This window comes from Pithys albifrons, chromosome 7 (assembly GCF_047495875.1).
Source record: "Pithys albifrons albifrons isolate INPA30051 chromosome 7, PitAlb_v1, whole genome shotgun sequence".
NCBI lineage: Eukaryota > Metazoa > Chordata > Aves > Passeriformes > Thamnophilidae > Pithys > Pithys albifrons.
In genome coordinates, this window is record NC_092464.1 from 61234104 (window position 1) to 61255313 (window position 21210).

A 21210-nucleotide genomic window follows, 5' to 3' on the forward strand; every position below is an offset into this window, starting at 1 on the left:
TGTTATGCTTTTAAATCAAAATGCACAGTTCACAGAAGGAAGCATGAGAAAAATATATGCAGTAAAGTCTGGTGTTTTTCCTTTCATCTTTTGATTTTGCCTTTACACAGAGAGGAGCAGAGCAGATGACTCCAAAAACAGGGTGATTCAAAATGCCAGGGGGAGGAGAGGAGATGGTGGGTTTGAAGCAGTGAAACAAAGCTGTGTTGATGTGCCAGCAGAGCACTGAAGCCATTTGTCCTCTGGGTGGTGCAAGGACTCTCCCAGCTCATTGTGCACACAGACGAGAGGAGAGACTGATCTGGGACTGTCTGTCAACTGGAAACCAAGTGATGGAGTTCAGTCAAGATCCTTCGAAATTAACCAACTCCAAAATGAGCATAAATGAGTCACCTTCCAAAGTAACTGTTGGACTGAATTGTGGGGGACCTCTCCAGATGGGAACTCCAGGCAGTCCCAGGGATGAGCAGATCCTGCTGTGTCCAGGCCTGTTCTTGTACATAAATGTAGTGATTCCATCCTGGGTGGAGAATCTGAGAGACTGAGATGTTTCAGAGATCCCTGTAACAGCTTCTGCTGCACAACTGAGTGAAGCTGAATAATGTGGAAGGTGCTGACACCTGTCAGAGAGAAAAAGTGAGGAAGAAGTAGAGATACAAAATGTGCTGATACTAATTGAGAAGGTCCTCTGAGCATTGTTTCACCACTCAAACTGTTATAGGAACAGTATTTGGGAAAGCACTGCATAAAGAACAGAGAAGTACCTGGAAAGGGAGACTTGTCCAAAGAGTACATAAAAGTCTCCTTGTCAGAGGGTTCCACTGTTTCCTAAAATTTACATTCAGGGCTAGAGTCAGTTGTTTTCAGAGAGCTCAGCCCCTTCCCAGGGAGGTGTCCCCCAAATCCCCCCGTTCCCTGAGCATCCCCGTGCCAGGCACTGGCACATCCCAGGCAGCCCCTGCCCAAAGTAGCCAGGAGTGGGGCCAGCAGCAGGTTGGGGCAGGGGGGGGGCTCGGGCAGGGGAGGGTGGAGGCTGTGGGGGCTTTGGCAGCGGCACTCAGGATGGATCACAGAATGCCAGAATGTGATGAGTGGGAAGGGACCCACACGGATCATAGAGCCCAACCCTCAGCCCTGCACAGGACAATCCCCAAGAGTCACACCCTGTGCCCCAGAGCATCATCCAAACACCCCTGGGGCTCTGTCAGCCTTGGGGCTGTGCCCACTGCCCTGGGAACCCTGTCCAGTGCCCACCACCCTCTGGGGGGAGAACCCCTTTGTAAGATCCAACCTAACCCTGCCCTGACACAACCCCAGGCCATTCCCTGGGTGCTGTCCCTGGTACCCACAGAGCAGAGATCAATGCCTGCCCCTCCTCTGCCCCTGCCCAGGAAGTTGTACCTGCACTGAGGTCTCCCCTCAGTCTCCTCTTGTGCAGCTGAACACACCAAGTGCCCTCAGTGTCCTCACACGCTGCCCCTGCAGGCCCTTCCCCATCTTGGTTGCCTCCTTTGGACATTCTCAAATGGCTCAATCTTTTCCTTCTATTGTGGTGCCCCAAAGTGCCCCAATATTTCAGGTGAGGGAACTGCCAGGGCTGTGTGATGTGGGGCCTGAGGGTGCCCAGGGCACAGTGTGACACTGCAGGGCCCAGGGGACACTGTGACATTGCAGGGCACACTGTGACACTGCAGGGCCCAGGGGACACTGTGACACTGCAGCCACAGGGCACACTGTGACACTGCAGGGCTCAGGGGACACTGTGACACTGCAGGGCACAGGGCACACTGTGACACTGCAGGGAACAGGGCACACTGTGACATTGCAGGCCCAGGGCACACTGTGACGCTGCAGGGGACACTGTGACACTGCAGGGCACAGGGCACACTGTGACACTGCAGGGCCCAGGAGACACTGTGACACTGCAGGGCACACTGTGACACTGCAGGCACAGGGGACACTGTGACACTGCAGGGCTAAGGGCACACTGTGACACTGCAGGCACAGGGCACACTGTGACACTGCAGGGGACACTGTGACACTGCAGGCTCAGGGGACACTGTGACACTGCAGGGCTAAGGGCACACTGTGACACTGCAGGCACAGGGCACACTGTGACACTGCAGGGGACACTGTGACACTGCAGGCTCAGGAGACACTGTGACACTGCAGGGCTAAGGGCACACTGTGACACTGCAGGCACAGGACACACTGTGACACTGCAGGCTCAGGGGACACTGTGACACTGCAGGGCACAGGGCACACTGTGACACTGCAGGCTCAGGGCACACTGTGACACTGCAGGGCACAGGGGACACTGTGACACTGCAGGCTCAGGGGACACTGTGACACTGCAGGGCACACTGTGACACTGCAGGGGACACTGTGACACTGCAGGCACAGGGCACACTGTGACACTGCAGGGGACACTGTGACACTGCAGGGCTAAGGGCACACTGTGACACTGCAGGCACAGGACACACTGTGACACTGCAGGCACAGGGCACACTGTGTCACTGCAGGGCACAGGGCACACTGTGACACTGCAGGCTCAGGGCACACTGTGACACTGCAGGGCACAGGGGACACTGTGACACTGCAGGCTCAGGGGACACTGTGACACTGCAGGGCACACTGTGACACTGCAGGGCACACTGTGACACTGCAGGCACAGGGCACACTGTGACACTGCAGGGGACACTGTGACACTGCAGGGCACACTGTGACACTGCAGGCTCAGGGCACACTGTGACACTGCAGGGGACACTGTGACACTGCAGGCTCAGGGCACACTGTGACACTGCAGGGCACAGGGCACACTGTCACACACACAGAACCAGCCAACCCTGCCCGGCGCTCAGCAGCAGCACAGAGGACACTGCCCACCCCTGGTGCCAGAAGAGGAGCAGGAGCCCAAATGGCCTCTCTGTGTCCAGCAGCAAAGGCAGACACATCCCTGGCACAAGGGGCAGCTGCAGCTGCTCCTCCCTGTGCCCAGCAGGGCACACACACGCACCCCCCGGCACAGCAGGAGGCACATCCAGCTGCTCCTGAGCCAGCACAGGCACAGCCCCTGTGCCCCTCCAGGCCTGCACAGCTCCCTCTGTCCCACCATCACCTCGGGCAGCTGCCCTGCAGCTCTGGGGCTGCTCCCTGGCATCTCAGCTCTCTTGGGGATGGTGGAAAAGACTCCAGAAGAGGCCTGAGAGGAGTCTTAGGTAGATCCTGGAAGATGCAGAATCTACAAAAAGAAGAAAAATCATCCTGGGTACCTGCCTTGGGGGATTCTGGGGCTGATACACAGGATTTCAGATTCTGAAATCAGAGCTCAAGATTCCAGGACAAGCTTTGGAGGAGTCTGAGGCAGATCCTGGAAGATCCCGGAGCCATAAAAATGAGACAATCATCTCTGGAATAATTCCTGGAGCAGTTTGGAGCAGGTACCTGGGATTTCAGGTCCCCAGAAGAGAAATGAAAACTTCAGGAAATGTTGGAGAAGGCACCAGCTGGATCCCTGAGGATGCATTTTCATTCTGAAGAGAAAAATCATCTTGAGTAACTGTCTTGGAGCTTCTACCAAGGATTTCAAGTGCCTCAATTAGAGATGGAAACACTGTGGGAGATGCCAGGGGTCTCCAGTCAATCCCAGAATAAAAAGCTACTTCCAAACAAGCCAAATATCTCAGGAGGCTTCCCTGGAGGAATCTGGGGCTGCTTCCTGGGAACTCAGCTTCCTTGAGGAGATGCCCTGGGACACACCTGGCGTGACTCTTGGGTGGAATCCACAGCAAAAATTTACCTCCAAAGGATCAAAAACACACTGCAAACTTTCCTTGGAAGATTCTGGGCCTGTGGAGAGCAACTCAGGTCTCAAAACCAGAGCTCAAAAGGCTCCAGGAGAATCCTAGGAGGAGTCTGGGGTGAATCCAGAAGAACAGAGTTTCCTGCAAAAGGGAAAAAGTCCTTTCAGGCAGCCTCCTTGGAGGAGTCTGGGGCTGCTCCCTTGGGATCTCAGCTCCTTGGAGGAGACCTGCAAAGACACCAGGAGACACCTGAGAGGAGTCTCAGGTAGATCCTGGAAGACTCAGGTTCCAGGGAAAGAGGAGAATCCTCTGGAGTCTGATTGGAGCAGTGTGGGGCTGTCACCTGGGATATCAAATACAACCTCAGAAAGGAAAAGACTGGGAGATGCCCAAAGGAGTCTCCAGTGGATCCCAAAATAGAGAGCGACTTCTAAAAGGGCAAAACCAACTTGGAAGCTTCCCTGGATGAATCTGGGGCTGTTATCTGGGATTTCAGAGTCCAAAGTCAGGAATTGAGGCTCCAAGAGATGTCTGGGAGGAGTCTCAGGTGGATCCTGGAAGATGGAATTCCCAAGAAAAAAGCAAACTCATCTCAGGTACCTGCCTTGGAGGAGTTTGGGGCTGTTCCCTGGGATCTCACCTGACCTGAGGAGGGGGCAGGGCAGGGGCTGGGCCTGAGGAGGGGAATGAACTGGAGAATAATCAGGAAATTGCTGTTTAATCTATTTATTCTTCCTGTGTGGAAACCAAAGGCTTAATATGATGGAGGGAGGTAAAAATAGCATGAAATGACAACTTTGAGGACTCTGTCTGTGGTGTGGTAATTGTTCATAGTTAAGAGTTATTAATTAGAACTAATAGAATTAATAGTATTATTACTTTGTTCATCTATTAATAAGTTTCTATAGAATTATACCCCATACAACCATTGTACCTGTTACTGGTCATTGCCTGGGGACCTATAAAAGATCAGGTGACCTTGATGGGACATAAACAAGGGACATAAACAAGGGGTGTCAGGGGAATATCTGAGTGGAAATGGCCTCAAGTGGTTCCAGTGCAGGTTTAGGTGGATATCAGGAAAATGTTTCCATGGAAAGGGTTTTCCAGCCCTGGCTCAGGGCAGTGGTGGAGTCCCCATCCCTGGAGCTGCCCAAGGACACGTGTGGAGGTGGCACTTTGGGACGTGGTTCATTGGTGGCCATAGCAGGGGTGGGTTAATGGTTGGACTTAATGACCCCAGAGGGTTTTTCCAGCCCTGACCACTGAAGGGTCCTGAACACGAGACGGTCATGACCATGAGATGATCATGAGATGATTGTGAGCATGATGTGATCAGACCCATGAGAAGACACTGACCATTTGGCCATGAGGTTTACACTGACCATTTGACTATGAGCTGTGTCTTGGGTTGAGCTGGCAAAATGCCAACTGCCCAGTACAGATCCAGTCTCCCTCCCCTTCCCACCGAGAAAAGGGAGGAAAAAAAAAACCTTCAAAGATTTAAACTTAATTATATGTATTTATACAGAAAAAAAAGGAGGAAACTATAATATAAGACATATCTAGACAAGTTAGATATAACAACAATTTTCTACCTCCCATCAAAACAGACCTCATCGCTCCATAAAGCACCTCAAAAGACACCCAGCAAGGCAAAAGAGAATAACAATAAAATGTTTTACCTCCCTGAACTCAAACAAAATGGGAAGTAGCAGTGGGCAGCAGCCAAGGCCCACTCCACCAAGGCAGCAGCTGCGTGTCTTGCCTCTACTTCGGCCAAGATGGGAACTGAGAGAACACCTCCTACTCTACTGTATTTATAGCTCAGTTTGCATCATTGGGGATGAAATATTTCTTTGGTTGCTCAAGTCAGGTGACACCTGCCCCTCCTAATCTACATAACATTATCAGGGCCTGCTAAAGGTAAGGCCCACATCTAGGCCTAATAAAACTACTACAATCATACCAAAGGACATCAAACCCATATTCTATATCTGTCTATTTCATGTGCTTGAACAGTCTTTGTTTTTTCAGAGCCATCTTCCACCCCTCTATATTGTGGGCATTAGTCCATTAGGTGGGGTATTTGGGGCAATAAAAGAACAGTTCATCATTGGACACCAACATTGGTTCAGCTCAGGTCTTCTTCACCTGATGGTTCATGTCCTGCAGCACACAACTCAAAATGCAAGTTACTTTGTTCTCCCAAGGTTAAATGTCCTTGAGGCACACACTGGGTCTCCATCCCCTTCTCAGGGGTCACCATCCCCTTCTCAGGAGTCACCATCCCCTCACTGGGGTCACTACATCCTCTTCAGGGGTTTTCACAATAGCAAGCACATGTTTCACAGCTGTGGATAACCTTAGAAATTGTGTCCATGGTTAAATCCACCCATCGGCCTCGCCCACCTACAGGTGGCCCAAGGCATCTGGGCCCACCAAGCCAGGAACAACTCTCCCTTATTCTAGTCCAGGTGTGATGTTCATTAGCTCTCAACACTTCCAATTGGTCTTCTTCCATCAATCTAGCCATCCCCACAGGGCATGGGCTATCATCACCAAGTCAGTGTAGAGGTAAAGCCTTGGCCACTGCTCTGGTTCAGCAATGTCCCACAGTCTCAGTTGTCCCTCTCCTCCTCCTCCTGGCTGGAGGCAGGGCAGCCTTATTGCTGCTCTTGACTCTTTTCTGAGGTCTCTGCGTCAACTACGTGGACAGCCTTTTTACCACCTTTCTTCCATTTTATATACAGAACTAGATCCACTGCACCACCACTTCATGTCTTCCCCCTGGTCACACAGGAAGGACCACAGTTCACCACATGACCCACACTTGGGGTTTGCTCTCTGTCTGGGTGGAGCAGGACAGAAAGCACAGTCTCTTCATCTGTACTCATATTCTCGGGGTGCTGACACAGGAAAGGTGTCTGAACTTAGAAGGGCAGTCAAAAGAGAGGTTAACACAAGCATCCAGCAGGGAGAAACCATTGTTTATGTTTTGGTGTTCTACATGTACTAAAACAATGACAATAACTAGGTATGTTTATATAAACAAGTTCTGGTACAGCAGCCACAGCTCCCGGGAAGCCTCCAAGCTCCTGGGAGGCCAGCCAAGGTCCACTGGCCAAAACTGGGTAGACACACCAATCTTTGTTTTGGTTTGAAAGCTTGGCAAGATGCCAAGTATGAACCAAAGTGACAAAGTTCCCTCTTCCCCACCCTGCCAAAAAAATGGAAAGAACCCCTCCGAAACTTACACTTCACTAGTTTCTAGAAAGAGAGAAAATTAAAAGTAAACTACAATACTTGCTCACACAAATTAGATATAACGAACAACTTTTTCACCTCCCCACCCAACAGAAAACTGAATTTCTCAGGACACAAATCTCACTATTCTGGTTGCAAAATCACCCAAGAGAACTCCATTCCCCTAGGGACAGATCCAAGCAAAGAGAAAACTAAGAATAAACATTTCACTTTCCTGTAGGTAACATAGAGGTGAGGTGGTTCTGGGCCCAACTCAGTGGATGACAGCAGCAGCATCCTGCCACTACCATGGCCAAGACCAAAGAGAGAAGCACCTTCTCCTACACTGTATTTATATTTGAGATGACAGCAGAATATGGTATAGAATACCACTGGCCAGAAGAAGTCAGCTGTCAGCTGGCCTGACCCAGCTCCAGTCAGCTGATAATCCCAGGCCTGCTCTAAAAAACTAAAGCCTAAATATAGGCCTACACCTACTTAAACACAGGACATGCAAGAACCTTAGTGACCCCTCCAAGTCAATACAGCAGAGCATTAAAAAGCTGAAAGAGTTTACTGTTCAACTTGACAAAAGTGATGATCGAGGGATGAGCAGTTTAACTGGCCTGACAAGTCTGACACAGGACCATGGTTAAAGAAAGCATTTATTGTTACATCAATGAGTTTGTTTGTGGTTTTTGCTATTATGCTTTGTGTTCTGTCTTTGTTATCTTGCATGCAGCATATGGTTAATCACAGTTTTGCACAAGTCTCTGTGTTACAGCCTAAAAACAAAAAAGGGGGAGAGGTGGGACTGCAAGTTTGGCATGAAACCACAGAGATGCTTGGAGATGTCAGCAGGAAGCCATGGGCTTTGAGCAGAAACAAAGAAGAGCTGTTTGCACTCCAGATCTTAAGTCTGACCCTTTCTGTCTCAGAGTTTTGTCCTGCTTGCTGTATTTGTGGTGCTGGGCATGGTTTAAAAGACTGTTACCTTCCTGGGTAGTGGAAAAGTACCAGCTGGCATGTCTCTCCCCCTAGTTTGCATGCTCCTCTCCCAAACCCTACAAATTGCAGAGTTCGTAACTAGTGAAGGTCTCAGTTTGTACAAGCAACCTGAGTTTGTGCCTCAGTTGCCAAAAAACAGCTTACAAGTCAGCAAAAATTACAAGCCACCAAAGCCTGCCCCCATCCAGACACCCAAACCAACCCCATGGTGGCAAAAGCCTCAATAAAACCAGCTGTAAAATTGTGACTTTTGGAGTTTATCGCCCCCTTCCCTTCAATGTGCCACATTTAATTAATCAGGTGGTTATTTCAGCCCCTCAAAGACAAGACCATGATCTGGATGCTCAGCCTTGGCCCAGCTCCGGCATCGCTCCAGCCAGTGCTGACTCAACCAGCCCTGAGTTCTCCAGCCCAGAGTTCTTTTCAAGAACTCCCTCTCACAGTGGAGCTCAGGAGAGTGGGATCAGCTTCCTGGTCCTGCTTAAACAGGAGCTCATGGAGACTGGAAGGAGACTTTTGGTATTGAGTAAGTTATTGGCACACCCAGAGGAGAGATGAGAAATCACTAACCAGGACAGGAATTCCTTCTCAATGGCCACAGTTGAATATTTGGGTGTTCCTCAGCAGCTTTGTGGATCTGTTCTCAGTGTGTTTCCTTGCCAAAAGAAAGGGGTACGGAAACCAGCTGCAGAAACAGTTGTCTGCCTTAAACTTGATGTTTAAAATTTCTGACCAAGGGAGATGTGCCTTCGCTTTGAAGACTGGAATGTTCATGGTTCGTGGCTCCAACATGCTCCAGTTGCAAAAGCCGTGGGTGCTTTGCTGCCCTTGGGCAAAGGAACCACCCAGGGGCACAGGGGGGAACATCCAACCCCGGAGGAGACAGGCTGGGCTTGAAGCCACAGAAGGGAAGGGTTATTTTTATGCTTTTATATCACTACAAAAAGGATCTAAAACTGCTCCAAAGCTACTTTACATGGAAACAAAGTGTTCTAAACCCTACATATACATATATATCGATAACGTAAATCTAATCTGCCTCAAGGGGTGGATTAAAAAGTACCTGGGTCACCCTCAGCTTTAGGGGGGTCAGGACAGGTGCCAGACATGGGGGAAGCTTCTGGCAGCTGCTCACAGAATCCACTCCTGAAGCCTCCCCTGTTACCAAAATCTGGCCACAGAAACCCAATGCACTGCCCAGCATGGATCACCTGGAAGGTGGGTCTCCAGGTCTCTGCTAAACAGGCTTCATCAGGAATGCTGGTCATCAAGTCTTTACCCGACATCGGTCATTAGGTCTGGGCCCAACGTGGGTCACTTTGGATCATCCAACATGGGTCCGCTGATGGAGTTGCAGCAGTGGACGAAGCTCTTCCTGTAGTCAGGGCACTCGGAGGGCTTCCCTTACTGGTGGGTGCGTTGGTGTTGGGTCAAGGTAGCGCTCTGGGTGAAGCTCTTCCCACACTCGTCACACCTGTAAGGCCTCTCCCCAGTGTGGATGCGCCGGTGAGTGAAGAGGCTGGAGCGCTGCTTGAAGCTTTTCCCACACTCCCCACACTTGTACGGCCTCTCCCCAGTGTGGATACGCTGGTGAAGGATGAGTTTGGAATTTTGGTTGAATCTCTTCCCACAGTCGGTGCAGAGGAAGGGCCTCTCCTCTGTGTGCCTCCGCTGATGCACAAGAGCTTCTGAGCTGGTCTGGAACCTCTTCCCACACTCAGAACACCTGTAGGGCCTCTCCCCAGTGTGGATGCGCCGGTGGGTGACGAGGGCGGAGCTCTGCTTGAAGCCCTTCCCGCAGTCAGTGCAGCGGAAGGGTCTCTCCTCTGTGTGGGTCCTCTCATGCACGAGGAGATGTGAGCTGGTCTGAAACCTCTTCCCACATTGCCCACACTTGTATGGCCTCTCCCCAGTGTGAATGCGCTCATGAGTGATAAGGCCAGAGATATTCCTGAAGCTCTTCCCACATTCCCCACATGCGTAGGGCCGTTCCCCAGTGTGGATGCGACTGTGGTTGATGAGGGTGGACTTGTCACTGAAGCTCTTCCCACATTCCGTGCACGTGTAGGGCCGTTCCCCAGTGTGGGTGCGCCGGTGAGTGACGAGATTGGAGCTGTGCTTGAAGCGCTTCCCACATTCCCTACATGTGTAGGGCCTCTCCCCAGTGTGCAGGCGCAGGTGGCTGAGGAGGGCAGAGCTGTCCCTAAAGCTCTTTCCACATTCCTTACATGGGTAGGGCCGTTCCCCACTGTGCATGCGCTGGTGCCGGAGCAGGTTGGAGCTGTTCCTGAAGCTCTTCCCACATTCCCTACATGTGTAAGGCTTTTCCCCAGTGTGGATGCGCTGATGGCAGATCAGCTCGGAGCTCTGGCTGAAGCTCTTCCCACATTCCAAGCACTTGTATCGCTTCTCCCTTCTGTGAAGCTGCTGCTGCATCACCAAGTCAGAGCTCTGGTTGGAGCTCAGGCCGCCTTCCCGGGACAGGGTGGGTTGTTTATCCTCAGAAAGCCCTGGGCTAGGCTTGGAATGTCTCCTCCTGGCAGATCTCCGTGGCTTTTCCTCCTCAGTGACTTCCTGCACTCTGGAGCTGTTCAAAACGGCCTCTGCCAGCAGGTTCTGCTGGGGGGATTTGTCCTCTGTGCTCAGCTCGGGGCCTGGGGCAAGAAGGAACAAGCACAGGCAGGGCATTTGCCTCCGGCCCACAGGGAAGGCCAAGGACATCCCCCCAAACCCGGCCCCGGCAGGACGGCGTCGGCAGCGGGGTTGTCCTGCAGCCGGGGCCATGCTGGGCTGGAAGATGCAGCACAAGGGAGGGGCAAAGGGGCACTGACTTCCTCCTCACCTGCCTGGGGGTCCCGGGGCATCTTCCTCTTCCTCGCAGCCTCCTCCTCCATCTGGCCAAGGCTGCAGAATGACAAATCCTGCTTTGGGGGGAAAACATGGTGTGAGTGCCTTGGCTTGGGGGATCCTCTTGCCCAAGTCCATGTCTAGAAGTCACTGGGCATCTTGTGATCCTAAAAACCTCCAAAACATCAAAATTTAGCCCAAAACAACCTTTGATTATACTGGCAGTAACTGGACATAACTGGGATCATCTGGGGCAATCTCTGGAACCATATTGGCAGTGACTGGGAACAAGTGGGACTATGCTGGAAGGGAACTGGGACCACACTGGGGGCAACTGGGAGCAAGTGGGAGTGGTTGGGTCTATACTAGTGGCTACTGGGCATGACTGAGACCATGCGAGACAGACTGGGGTCAAACTGGGAATGTACTAAGGGCAACTGAGGGGTATCAAATTGGGAGGACCAGGAAGCAAGTGGAACCATGTCGGGGGCAACTGGCATCATACTGGGCTCATACTGGGAGTGACAAGGAGCATGCTGGAGGATATTGGGACCCTGTTGGGTGCAACTGGGAGAAACTGGGAGCAAATGGCATCATGTTGGAGGCGATTGGGATCATACTGCAGGTGACTGGGAGCATGATGGTGGCACCTGCAATATACTGGGAGTGAGTGGAACCATACTGGGGATAAAAGGGAGTAACTGGAAGCATGTAGGGGGAACTGGTTTAATAATGGGAGCAACTGGATGCACACTGGAGTCATACTGGGATCATACTGAGAGTATCTGAGAGTGTCGGATTATACTGGCAATGACTGGAAAAAACCTGGGAGTACACTTGGAGCTCATGGCATGATACTGGGCTGATACTGGAAGGAAGTGGAACCATGTTGAAGGCAACTGGGATAACACTAGGAGGAGCTGGGCCCAAGCTGGAGGACACGAGGGGCAGCAGGAGGCCTTGTGGGACCACCTTGTACTACCTGGGGTGGCTCTGGGGGGCCCTCAGCTCCTCGGGGCTCTTCCTGCAGCCACAGAACTTGCAGGGACCCTCCTCCAGGTGGGTTCTCCATGTGTTCCAGGAGCTTTGGGCTCCTCCTGGCACAGACTGGGGCCAATTGGGATCATCCTGGCATCATATAGGAGCATGTCACAGGCAATTAGGACCCTCCTGGGGTTAACCAGAAGAATCTGGGAGCAAATGACATCATGCTAGAAGTGAGTGGGAGCATGATGGTGGTAACTGGGATACACTGGGGATGAATGGAATCATAGAATGGATTGGGTTGGAAAAGACCTCCAAGATCATCAAGTCCAACCCTTGGGCCAACTCCAGTCCATTTACCAGATCATGGCACTCAGCGCCACGTCCAATCTGCATTTAAAAATCTCTAGGGATGGTGAATCCACCACCTCTCTGGGCAGCCCATTCTAATGCCTGAGCACTCTCTTTGGAAAGAATTTTTTTCTGATATCCAACTTAAATTTCCCCTGGCAAAGCTTAAGCCCGTGCCCCCTTGTCCTATTGCTGAGTGCCTGGGAGAAGAGACCAGCCCCCACCTGGCTATAACTTCCCTTCAGGTAGTTATAGACAGTGATGAGGTCACCTCTGAGCCTCCTCTTCTCCAGGCTAAACAACCCCAGCTCCCTCAGCCTCTCCCCATAGAGCTTGTGCTCCAGTCCCTTCACCAGCCTTGTTGCTCTTCTCTGGACTCGCTCCAGCCCCTCAATATCCTTCCTGAATCATAGAGGAGGTAAAAGGAAGCAACTGAAAGCATGTGGGGGGCAACTGAGTTAATACTGGGAGCACACTGGGAGTGACTGGCACCATACTGGGGCCAATTTGGACAATGTTGTGGGCAAGCGACATCCAGTAGGAGCCACTGGGCTCATACTGGGAGTGACTGGGCTTTGAGAAGCACATGATGGGCAGCAGGGTGAGGGCGACCCACCTCCCACTGCTCTGCATTCCCAAAATCCTTGTTGCCAGTTCCTGCTCTGGCCCTGAACACCAGATCTGCTCTGGGATCCCTTTCCCTGGGGACACCTCCCTGCCCTCTCCCCACCTTCCTGCCTCTGGAAATCAGCACTTTGGGGCCTCATCTCACTGCTTTCTCCTTCTCTTCCCTATTATTATCATGATCCCCCTGCACCTCCTTTTCCAGGGCTCTGGGACACCCCTCTGTGGCCGTTCCCTGTTTTCCAGCCCCCACACCCCCCTTTCTTTGACTCCAGGATCCTCCTGCACCCCCTTTCCTGCCCATCTTGCCTCTCCCAGCCCCTGCATCCCCCTTTTCTTTGGCTCCAGGGACCACCAGGCCGCCATTCCCAGGCATCCCAGCTCACCTCACACCCACATTCCCCTTCTTTGGCTCCAGGACCCCCCTGCCCCCGCTTTCCCACTCATCTGTTATACACCAATAACTGAGAAATGGAATAAATATTATTCCCCCACTGTTCCCCTGTCATAAACATCCTATCAAAGAATTTTCTGGCAGCAGTTTGACAGAAAGCCACAATCCCCTCAACAAACAAACACCTGCCAAAGCCTTTCACCAAGCTTCCTGCAAGTCATGGCAGCAAATTCAGCCAAACCTCTTGCCTGCTGAGAACTCACAGAAGCATCCTCTTGTTGTAATAACTGAGCTAAAACTATATCCTGCTTCTGTGAAATTTGCAAGCTACGTGTAAAAAACAATGTCTGAACTGTTTTGGACTCCATAAAAACTCCAGAAGAACCAGAAGAACACCTTGGAATTTCAGTGCATAGGGAGCGTGGAGAATGGAGAGAGAGAACCACAGCCAATCATCTCTCCCACCTCCCCCTGCCTCACCCATCTCACCTTCTTACCCTCCTCCTTCCCCACCCAAGCTGCTTGCCTGCCTGCCCCTGCAGACTGAGGAGAAAGCTGAGCTCTGCCTTGCTCCCTGCGTCAGTTCTGCTCCTGCTGACCCAGCCCTGGCCCTGTTCAGCCTGGGGTGGCTGCCCGTGAGCGACAGCTTCGCGGAGCCTGAGAGCTCTGCAGAGAGCGAGGAGCAGCCCTGCTGCACAAGGGAGAGCAGCACAGACTGAGCATCACATCTGCACTGCAAGAGCTGCATTCCACACCTTTGTCTACAGGAACAGACACAACATCGCTTATCCCACACACACACTAAGATGACGGAAAAATACTTTGTTTGGGTGGTAAACTCTTTTTTTTTTTTGGTTCTCAAAAGTATTCTTATTGTTTTCCTAGCTGTTCTTATTTCCCTCTCCTGAATTTCTTAGCAATTCCTTAATAATAAAAAATCAGGCTTTTGAATTAACAGAGAACTTAGTTTAATTTTGTTGGGGAAAATATTTTGAACCTAACTTCTTTCAGTGATATTTAAGCAGTTTGTAACACCATCCTGCCTCTCCCAGACTCCACACTCCCTTTTCTTTTTCCCTGGCACCCCCTGGACTCCCCCTTTCTGGGCACAGAGACCCCCTGCACTCCCAAACCACCTCTCCCCACCCCTAATCCTTCCTGTCCTTCAGCTTGGCACCTTCCTGATCCCAATTTCTTGAACTGGGACGTTCATGCACCCTCTTATCCTGCACACCCTTTCCTGGCCATCCCACCACTTCTCGCCCCCACACCCCCCTTTTCCTTGTCTCTGGGACTCCCAGGATCCCCACTCCTGCATTTCCCAGACACCAGGCACCTCTTTTCTGAACAATGGGTGACATCTTGAACACCCTTTCCTGGCCATTCTGGGTCTCTGTAACCCATGATCCCCTTTCCCCAACATCGGGGAACCCTGGACCACCCTTTTCTAAGCACAGGGTCTGCCTGGACCCCTCAACCAACTTATTCAAGCCCCTACACCCCCCTTTCCTTGGCACTGGGACGCCCTGGAATATTTTTTTCCAGTACTGTCTTCCCCCTGCACCCCCGAAATTCAACCCAAAAACCACAAACATTGAGACTCCCAAAAAACCCTGCTAGGAGTTCCCCCTCACTGGTCTCCCCACTTTGGGGTTTAGGGTGTCCCCCTCTCCGGGCTGCCAACGAAGGACCTGACCCAGGCACAACAATCCCCCAAGGGGGGTCCCCGCATCCCCCCGCCCACCAAGGGGCTCTGCCGGGAACCGACACTGGCACCCCCAATATCCCAAATAGCCCCCAGGGGGCATTGGCGGCTCAGCTTTGGGGTCCCTCAAGCCCCACCCATCCCCCCGAACACAACCCAACCCCCCAGAGCCCACCCAGGCTATTCAGGGCTCGGCTCGGGGGTCCCGCAGCACTTTGTCGGGGCCCTTTGCCGTCCCTGTGTGCAGCTCCGGCCCCGCCCCGCGGCAGCCCCAGCGCGGGCTCCAAGGAGCGGCACATCCTGGTGCCCTTGGGGGCTTTGGCCGGGCCCATCCCGGCTCTCGTGTTCCATGGCACAGCCCGCACGGCCCTTGGGGGGGCACTGTGCAGTTTGGGGTCCCAGACCCTCTTTCCCCCTCTGCCCGTTTCCCCCCCCCCCCGTTTTCCCGCTCACCCGAGAGTTCCTGGCGCGCACTCGGAGCGGTGGAAAGGAAGAGGAAAAGGAGGATCGTGACTGTCCCCTCCCCTTGTCCCGGGGATGTTCCTGGGTTGGCAGCGCCCACTCCGTTGGAAGGCGGTCCCGGCGGGGCGGCCGGAGCGAGTTTGGGAGCGGCTGTGGGTGGCGGTGTGAGAGAGAACAGGTCTACCCGCCCGCCGCCGCTACCAGGTCTACCCGTGGACGCCCAGGCTCCGGAAACCAGCGGCTGAAGCTCAAAGTCCGGCGGAGACAGCAGGTCTACCGGCTGAGCTTAGAGAACAGATCTACCCGCCGCAGTGAAACAGGTCTACCCTCTGGACTGAGGTAGTGATCAGGTCAACCCGCCAGACTAAAAAGGCTTCCCGCCGGACTGGAAAAGTGAACAAGTCAACCCGCCGGACTAGGAGAGACCAGGTCTACCTGCCCCACTGAGCGAACAGTACTAGCCGTGCTTAGAACAGGTCTACCCGTCGGGCTGAGGAGTACCCGCTGGACGGGAAGAGAGAACAGGTCTACCTAGAGACTTGAAAATACCCGCCGACTGAGAGCAAACAGGTCTACCCACAAAACTGAAAGAGAACAGGTCTACCCGTCGGGCTGAGAGAACAGACATCCCCGCTGGAATGTTCAAGCAAACAATGCCCTGTTTGGACATGTATCCATCTGACTTCAACACCTAATTAACATCCTGATGGTGAGGCAACCACTGGACTCATATGACTGTCAGTCAATCCCTTTATACTATAGAAGTCCAGACTCCTTTCACAGAGGCAGGTTCTTCCCAGGTAACCCCTCCTGGGGGGTGTGTGTAGAGATTCCTCCCTTGGGTGGGGACCCCAGCTAAGGTCACTCCTGGAGGCTGAGAGCAGAGATCTCCCCAGCAGCCTTGGGCTTTCTGAGCTACATCAATTGCTAATTAATAATAATTTCCTTTTTGGTAGCTTTAGTATAATTGCTTCAATAATTGCTTGAGGACAGTGCACTGTCCTCTCTTATACCATAGTTAATGAAGTTTTAGCATTTCTATTGCCTAGTAAATAATTTTGATTAACGTCTTTGATCTCATATTTGTAATAATAAGTAATTCCTTAGTTATAAACTTTGTCTAAGCTTTCCACTCCCCACTGCCCCAGCATGCCCGCCCACCCCCCACCCCGCAGCAGCCCCAGCACCCCACAGCAGGCTGGGAGCACAGGGAGCCAACCCTGAATCCCATTTTCTAAGTCCCCTCTGCCCAAAGACCCTCATGGGACTGTCCACCATAAAAGCCCACCCCTCCTTTTCCACCTTTCTGCTTATTCCCCCCTTTCCCATCATCTCCTCAATCCCCAAGCCCCCCCAAGGTCAGTTTGGGGGTCACAACTCCCACTTTCCCTCTTCTGCAATCCCTTACACACCATCCCTCCAATGCCCATCCACCTCCTGATCAGTTTTGGGGGTCCCACCCTCTCCATTTCCCTGCTCTTCTCACCTCTCCAACTACTTGCCCACCATGAGTGGCAATGCTGTGAGGAGTCAGCTGGGCCTCAGCATCTCCAGGGGCCCGTGGCTGGGAAGGGGCTGCCAGGTCACATCTGTCACCTCCCTGACAGGCAGCAGCAGCCTTGGGCACCCAGAGGCAGCTGAGCCACCTGTGCACACACCCTGAGAGCTGCCCCAGCTGAGAGTCCCTCTCAGGGGCCCTGAGGAGCTCTGGGCTCTGGCAACACAAACCTGCTGGAGTTTTGGAAGACAAAGAGGCCAGTCCTGCCCTGGGGTCACAATGACCCAGAGAGGAGGGCAGGGACCTGAAAAGCTCTAGAGTGACCATGAGGAGGAGGGCTGGGCTGTGTGAGGGATGTCCTGAGGCACAGGGGCTCAGGATCAAAGTTAATAAGGACAACAGAACATGAGGCTGCCTTGGAGGCAGTGTGGCCACCCAGACAAGGGAGGTGTCACCCCCTTTGATGAGCCCTGGGGTAACACATCTGGACTGATGTGTCTGGGTTTGAGGTTCCCCATTGTGAAGGAATGAGGAAGAACTGGAGACGGTCCAAGGAAGATCTGGTTGGGCATTCGACAGGCTCCCTGGGACACTGGTCACAGCACGAAGCCTGGTAGAACTCAAGCAGCGCTTGGATGATCCTCACATGGTGTGACTCTTGGGGATGTTCCTGTGCAGGGGTAAGGGTTGGACTCAATTATCCTTACAGACCCCTTCCAACTAAGCATATTCTGTGATTCTGCCAGGATGACAGAGCTTTTCTTGGTAGTGGAAAGAGAAAGAAAGTCACAAAGTGCAGCTTAGGAGTTTCTGAGTAGAAGGGAGGAAAAAGAAATGTCACACAGAGAGGAGCCTTGTGGTGCAAGGTTTCACCATGAGGGAGTCAGTATCATCCCATGGCTTTGTGTTCCAGAGAACAGCCAGAGATGGTGCAGAGACATCAGTGAGGGCACAGAAATGCTGCTGGGAGGGCTGGTGGCAAAGCAGGATGGGTGTGTGCAGCCTGCAAGGCCAGAGGAGCAGCAGGGACAGGGCAGGAGAGGCTGCAGGACAGATGGCCAAGGGCTCTGGCAGGGCTGGAAGGCACAAAGGCACCCAGGCCTTTGTCCCCTGCGCTCTGGCAGCTGCCTCTGCCACTGAGGCCACCAGAAGGAACTTTCCTTTGAGGTTCTGGACTTTGTTTCTTCCTCACCTCTCCCTGAGGAGGCTGGGAGGGGTTGCACAGGTATTGACATTTGTTGTTCCTCCCTCTCCCATCCCACTGTCCCACAAACAGCCCTGAGCCACCTGTGAGGGACAGGACCTGCTGTCCCAGGGCCTGGGGCTCAGGCCTTGGCCTTTGTGCTTCCTCCAACCAGCCCAGGGTTTTCTCAGCATTGCAGGTGCCTGCACAGAGCCTTTGTCTCCCTGCAATCAGGACCCCCAAGGATCTGCTCTAAGGAGTCCCTGGGGAGGCTTTGTCAGTGCCTGCCCTCAGTGGGGCCATTGATGCTTCAAGGGACTTGGAGTTTTCCTTCTGACTTCTTGAGCCACTTTTTCAATCTCCTCTCACTTCCTGAGAATCACGGGCTAATCTCCAAATACACAGTGGGGCTCATTAAAACACAGAAGAAAAAATTATTTCTCTTCCTTTGTCTTCAAGTCTTGAAGACCTGTGCTAATTGGAGTTTGGTAGTTTAAGTAAGAAGGAAAATTTCAAAGTGAACCTCAAAAAGCCCATATATTTTTGAAGGAAAGGGGATGATTTACACAGAGACTTGGGATAGAACAGGGTCAGAAAGCAAAGGGTTTGCATACAAAAGGGGGAAAAGGGATTAATAGCACTTAATCATTGACCAATGTAACAGTTATCAAGGGATTACAAAGAATTTGCTGCAATCTCAACAGTGACTCAATTATAGATTCACAATAACAACATTCACATCACAGTCAATTCACACACACAAACACAGGCAGAGATGTGTGAACACAACAATATCTGTGTGTGTAAAGGTGCCCACCCAAAATTCTCCTTGTTGTCAGTGAAACACTCCCAGGGACGTGGGATGTGGACCTGGGGACATTGGTGGACTTGGCAGTGCTGAGTTATGGTTGGACTGGGTGACCTTGGAGGGCTTTTCCAACCCAAGTGATTCTATGATGCAATGACTCATCACCTCTATGATTCTGATAAATCCTCTCCTGCAATCAACACACATCCTGAAAATTCACATTCTGACATGGCAGAAATTGTATTGACATTTCATTGAAAGAATTGAATCATTTCAATTGATAGAAAGAGGTTACTGAAAAATCAAGATATTGAAGGATACTGTTTGGGTTTCAGGCTGAGCTGCACTGACTGACCATCAGTACCCAGTGCCACTGGAGGCTCAGGTGTATTTGAGGTCCTTGCCTGTCACTGGCAGCTGTCACAAAGGACCTGCAGGACACCAGGAGCCCTTTGGAGCTGCAGATGGATCTTGGGCAGAGGGTCCAGGGAACCTACATAAGAGCATCAGGTATTTGTGTCCCTATAACACAAGGAGGAGAACTAAAAATAATATTAAGAGCTTAACATTCATTTCCCTCTGGATGATTTTTGATACATTTCTGCCTAGAAATGTTCCCAGTGGCCCAGTTGAACCTTTCCTGCCCAGCACTGCCCCTGCCCCACCTCACACAAGGAGATCCCTGAGGTTTCTGAGGTGAAGCTCTCTCACCTGTCACAGGGGAGCAGTGACCAGTGTCAGTGACACCCCTGGGGTTTGGATGATCAGCTTTGCACTAATCTCACACATCTATTACAGTGGCTTCCTGTAAGACTCCCCAAAATCATCAAAACACTTTTCCTTTCCATCCCCTCCAGGGTACAGGATGTGTGACTCTGGTTTAGGAGATGAAATAGGTGGAATGGTCTCACCTGGAGCTCACAGGAGGCATCGAGCTCACAGGCCCTTGTCCTGCTGAGCGAACCTGCTTGAAATCTCCTTGGAAAGCAGCAAGGAGGGCTCTGGACACTCCAGGAGACTCCTGGAATGCATAGGGGGGAAACCTCCTGACCCAGGTAATAGGAGGCCTTTCCAGGGGGGATGTGTTCCTGGATCTTTGGTCACCCAGGCAAGTGGTGACCAGTGGTGTCCTGGGATGCCCCCAAAGCAGCCTGGGCAGCCAGGGAGGGGGATTCAGCCCCTCTGCCCTCTCAGGTGAGACCCCACCTGCAGTGCTGCCTCCATCTCTGGGGTCCCAGCACAGCAAGGACATGGACCTGTTGGAGTGAGTCCAGAGGAGGTACCAAGATGATCAGAGGGATGGAGCAGCTCTGCCATGAGGGAATACTGAGAGAGCTGGGATTGTTCAGCCTGGAGAAGACAACCTTTGAGGTGTCCTAATTGTGGCCTTCCAGGAACTGAAAGGAGCCAACAAACAGATGGAGAGAGACTGTTTACAAGGGCCAGGAGTGACAGGACAAGGGAGAATGGCTTGACATTGACAAAGAGTAGGTTTAGATGAGACTTTAGGAAGTAATTTTTTCCTCTAAGGGTGCGGAGGAACTTGCACATGTTTCCCAAAGAAGCTGTGACTGCCTCATCCCTGGAGTGTTCAAGGCCAGATTGGACAGAGCTCTGGGTAACCTGGTCTAGTGGAAGGTTCCTCTGTTCATGTCACTGGGGATGGAACTTGGTGATATTTTAAGGTCCCTGAAATTCAGGACATTTTATGATTCTGAGTTTCTTGAAGCAACTGTGAAAGACCCCAAAGTTTTGATCTCATTGGGGGAAATGTCACCTTCCAAAAAGGGGAATTAAAAGCAGGAATGCAAAAAGACCCATAAGATCCAGCCCCATAGAAAGGGAAAGTCATATTTCTTATGCTGTGGGTGCAGAAGGCAGTAAGTGTTGGGTTGTGCCTCAGAACACTCAAGCAGATCTGAACAATGCACCCACGAGCCAAGGCAAACACTGAGCAGAGTGAGGGGCAGTGAGTGGGGGCCTGACATGCAGAAGGAGCAGATTGCTGGGGCAGGAACTGCCTTTCCTGTGCCAGGACCAGGGCACATCCCACTGCACACCAGCACATTGAAGGCCACGGGCACAACTCAGAGTGACTTGGTGGCACCTCTGCCAGGGAGAGCCTGAAACCCCAAATGCATCTTGGCAGCAGCAGGTCCTGCCAGTCCATGGCCAGGAGCCCTCCCTTGCCAGCCCAGCCTGGTGGGCAGCACTGCAGAGCTGCTGGTTAAGGGTGTTCTTTCTTGCTGGGCTCTGCAAAGCCACTTCTGCTACAGGAGCCTCATGGGGAAGCAATT

The 21210-nt window shown here is 52.2% G+C and overlaps 2 protein-coding genes across 2 annotated transcripts in view; one reads left to right on the forward strand and one right to left on the reverse strand.

The window, feature by feature from the left end:
• LOC139673846 (class I histocompatibility antigen, F10 alpha chain-like) overlaps positions 1-21210 on the forward strand; it is a 327584-nt gene that overhangs the window by 95438 nt on the left and 210936 nt on the right. The window lies entirely within an intron of this gene.
• Positions 9085-21210, reverse strand: part of LOC139673812 (zinc finger protein 91-like) — a 311195-nt gene continuing 299069 nt past the window's right edge. The window contains 1 exon segment of the mRNA XM_071559631.1: positions 9085-10470. Coding sequence (XP_071415732.1) covers positions 9462-10470 — 1009 coding nt within the window. The 3' untranslated portion in view covers positions 9085-9461.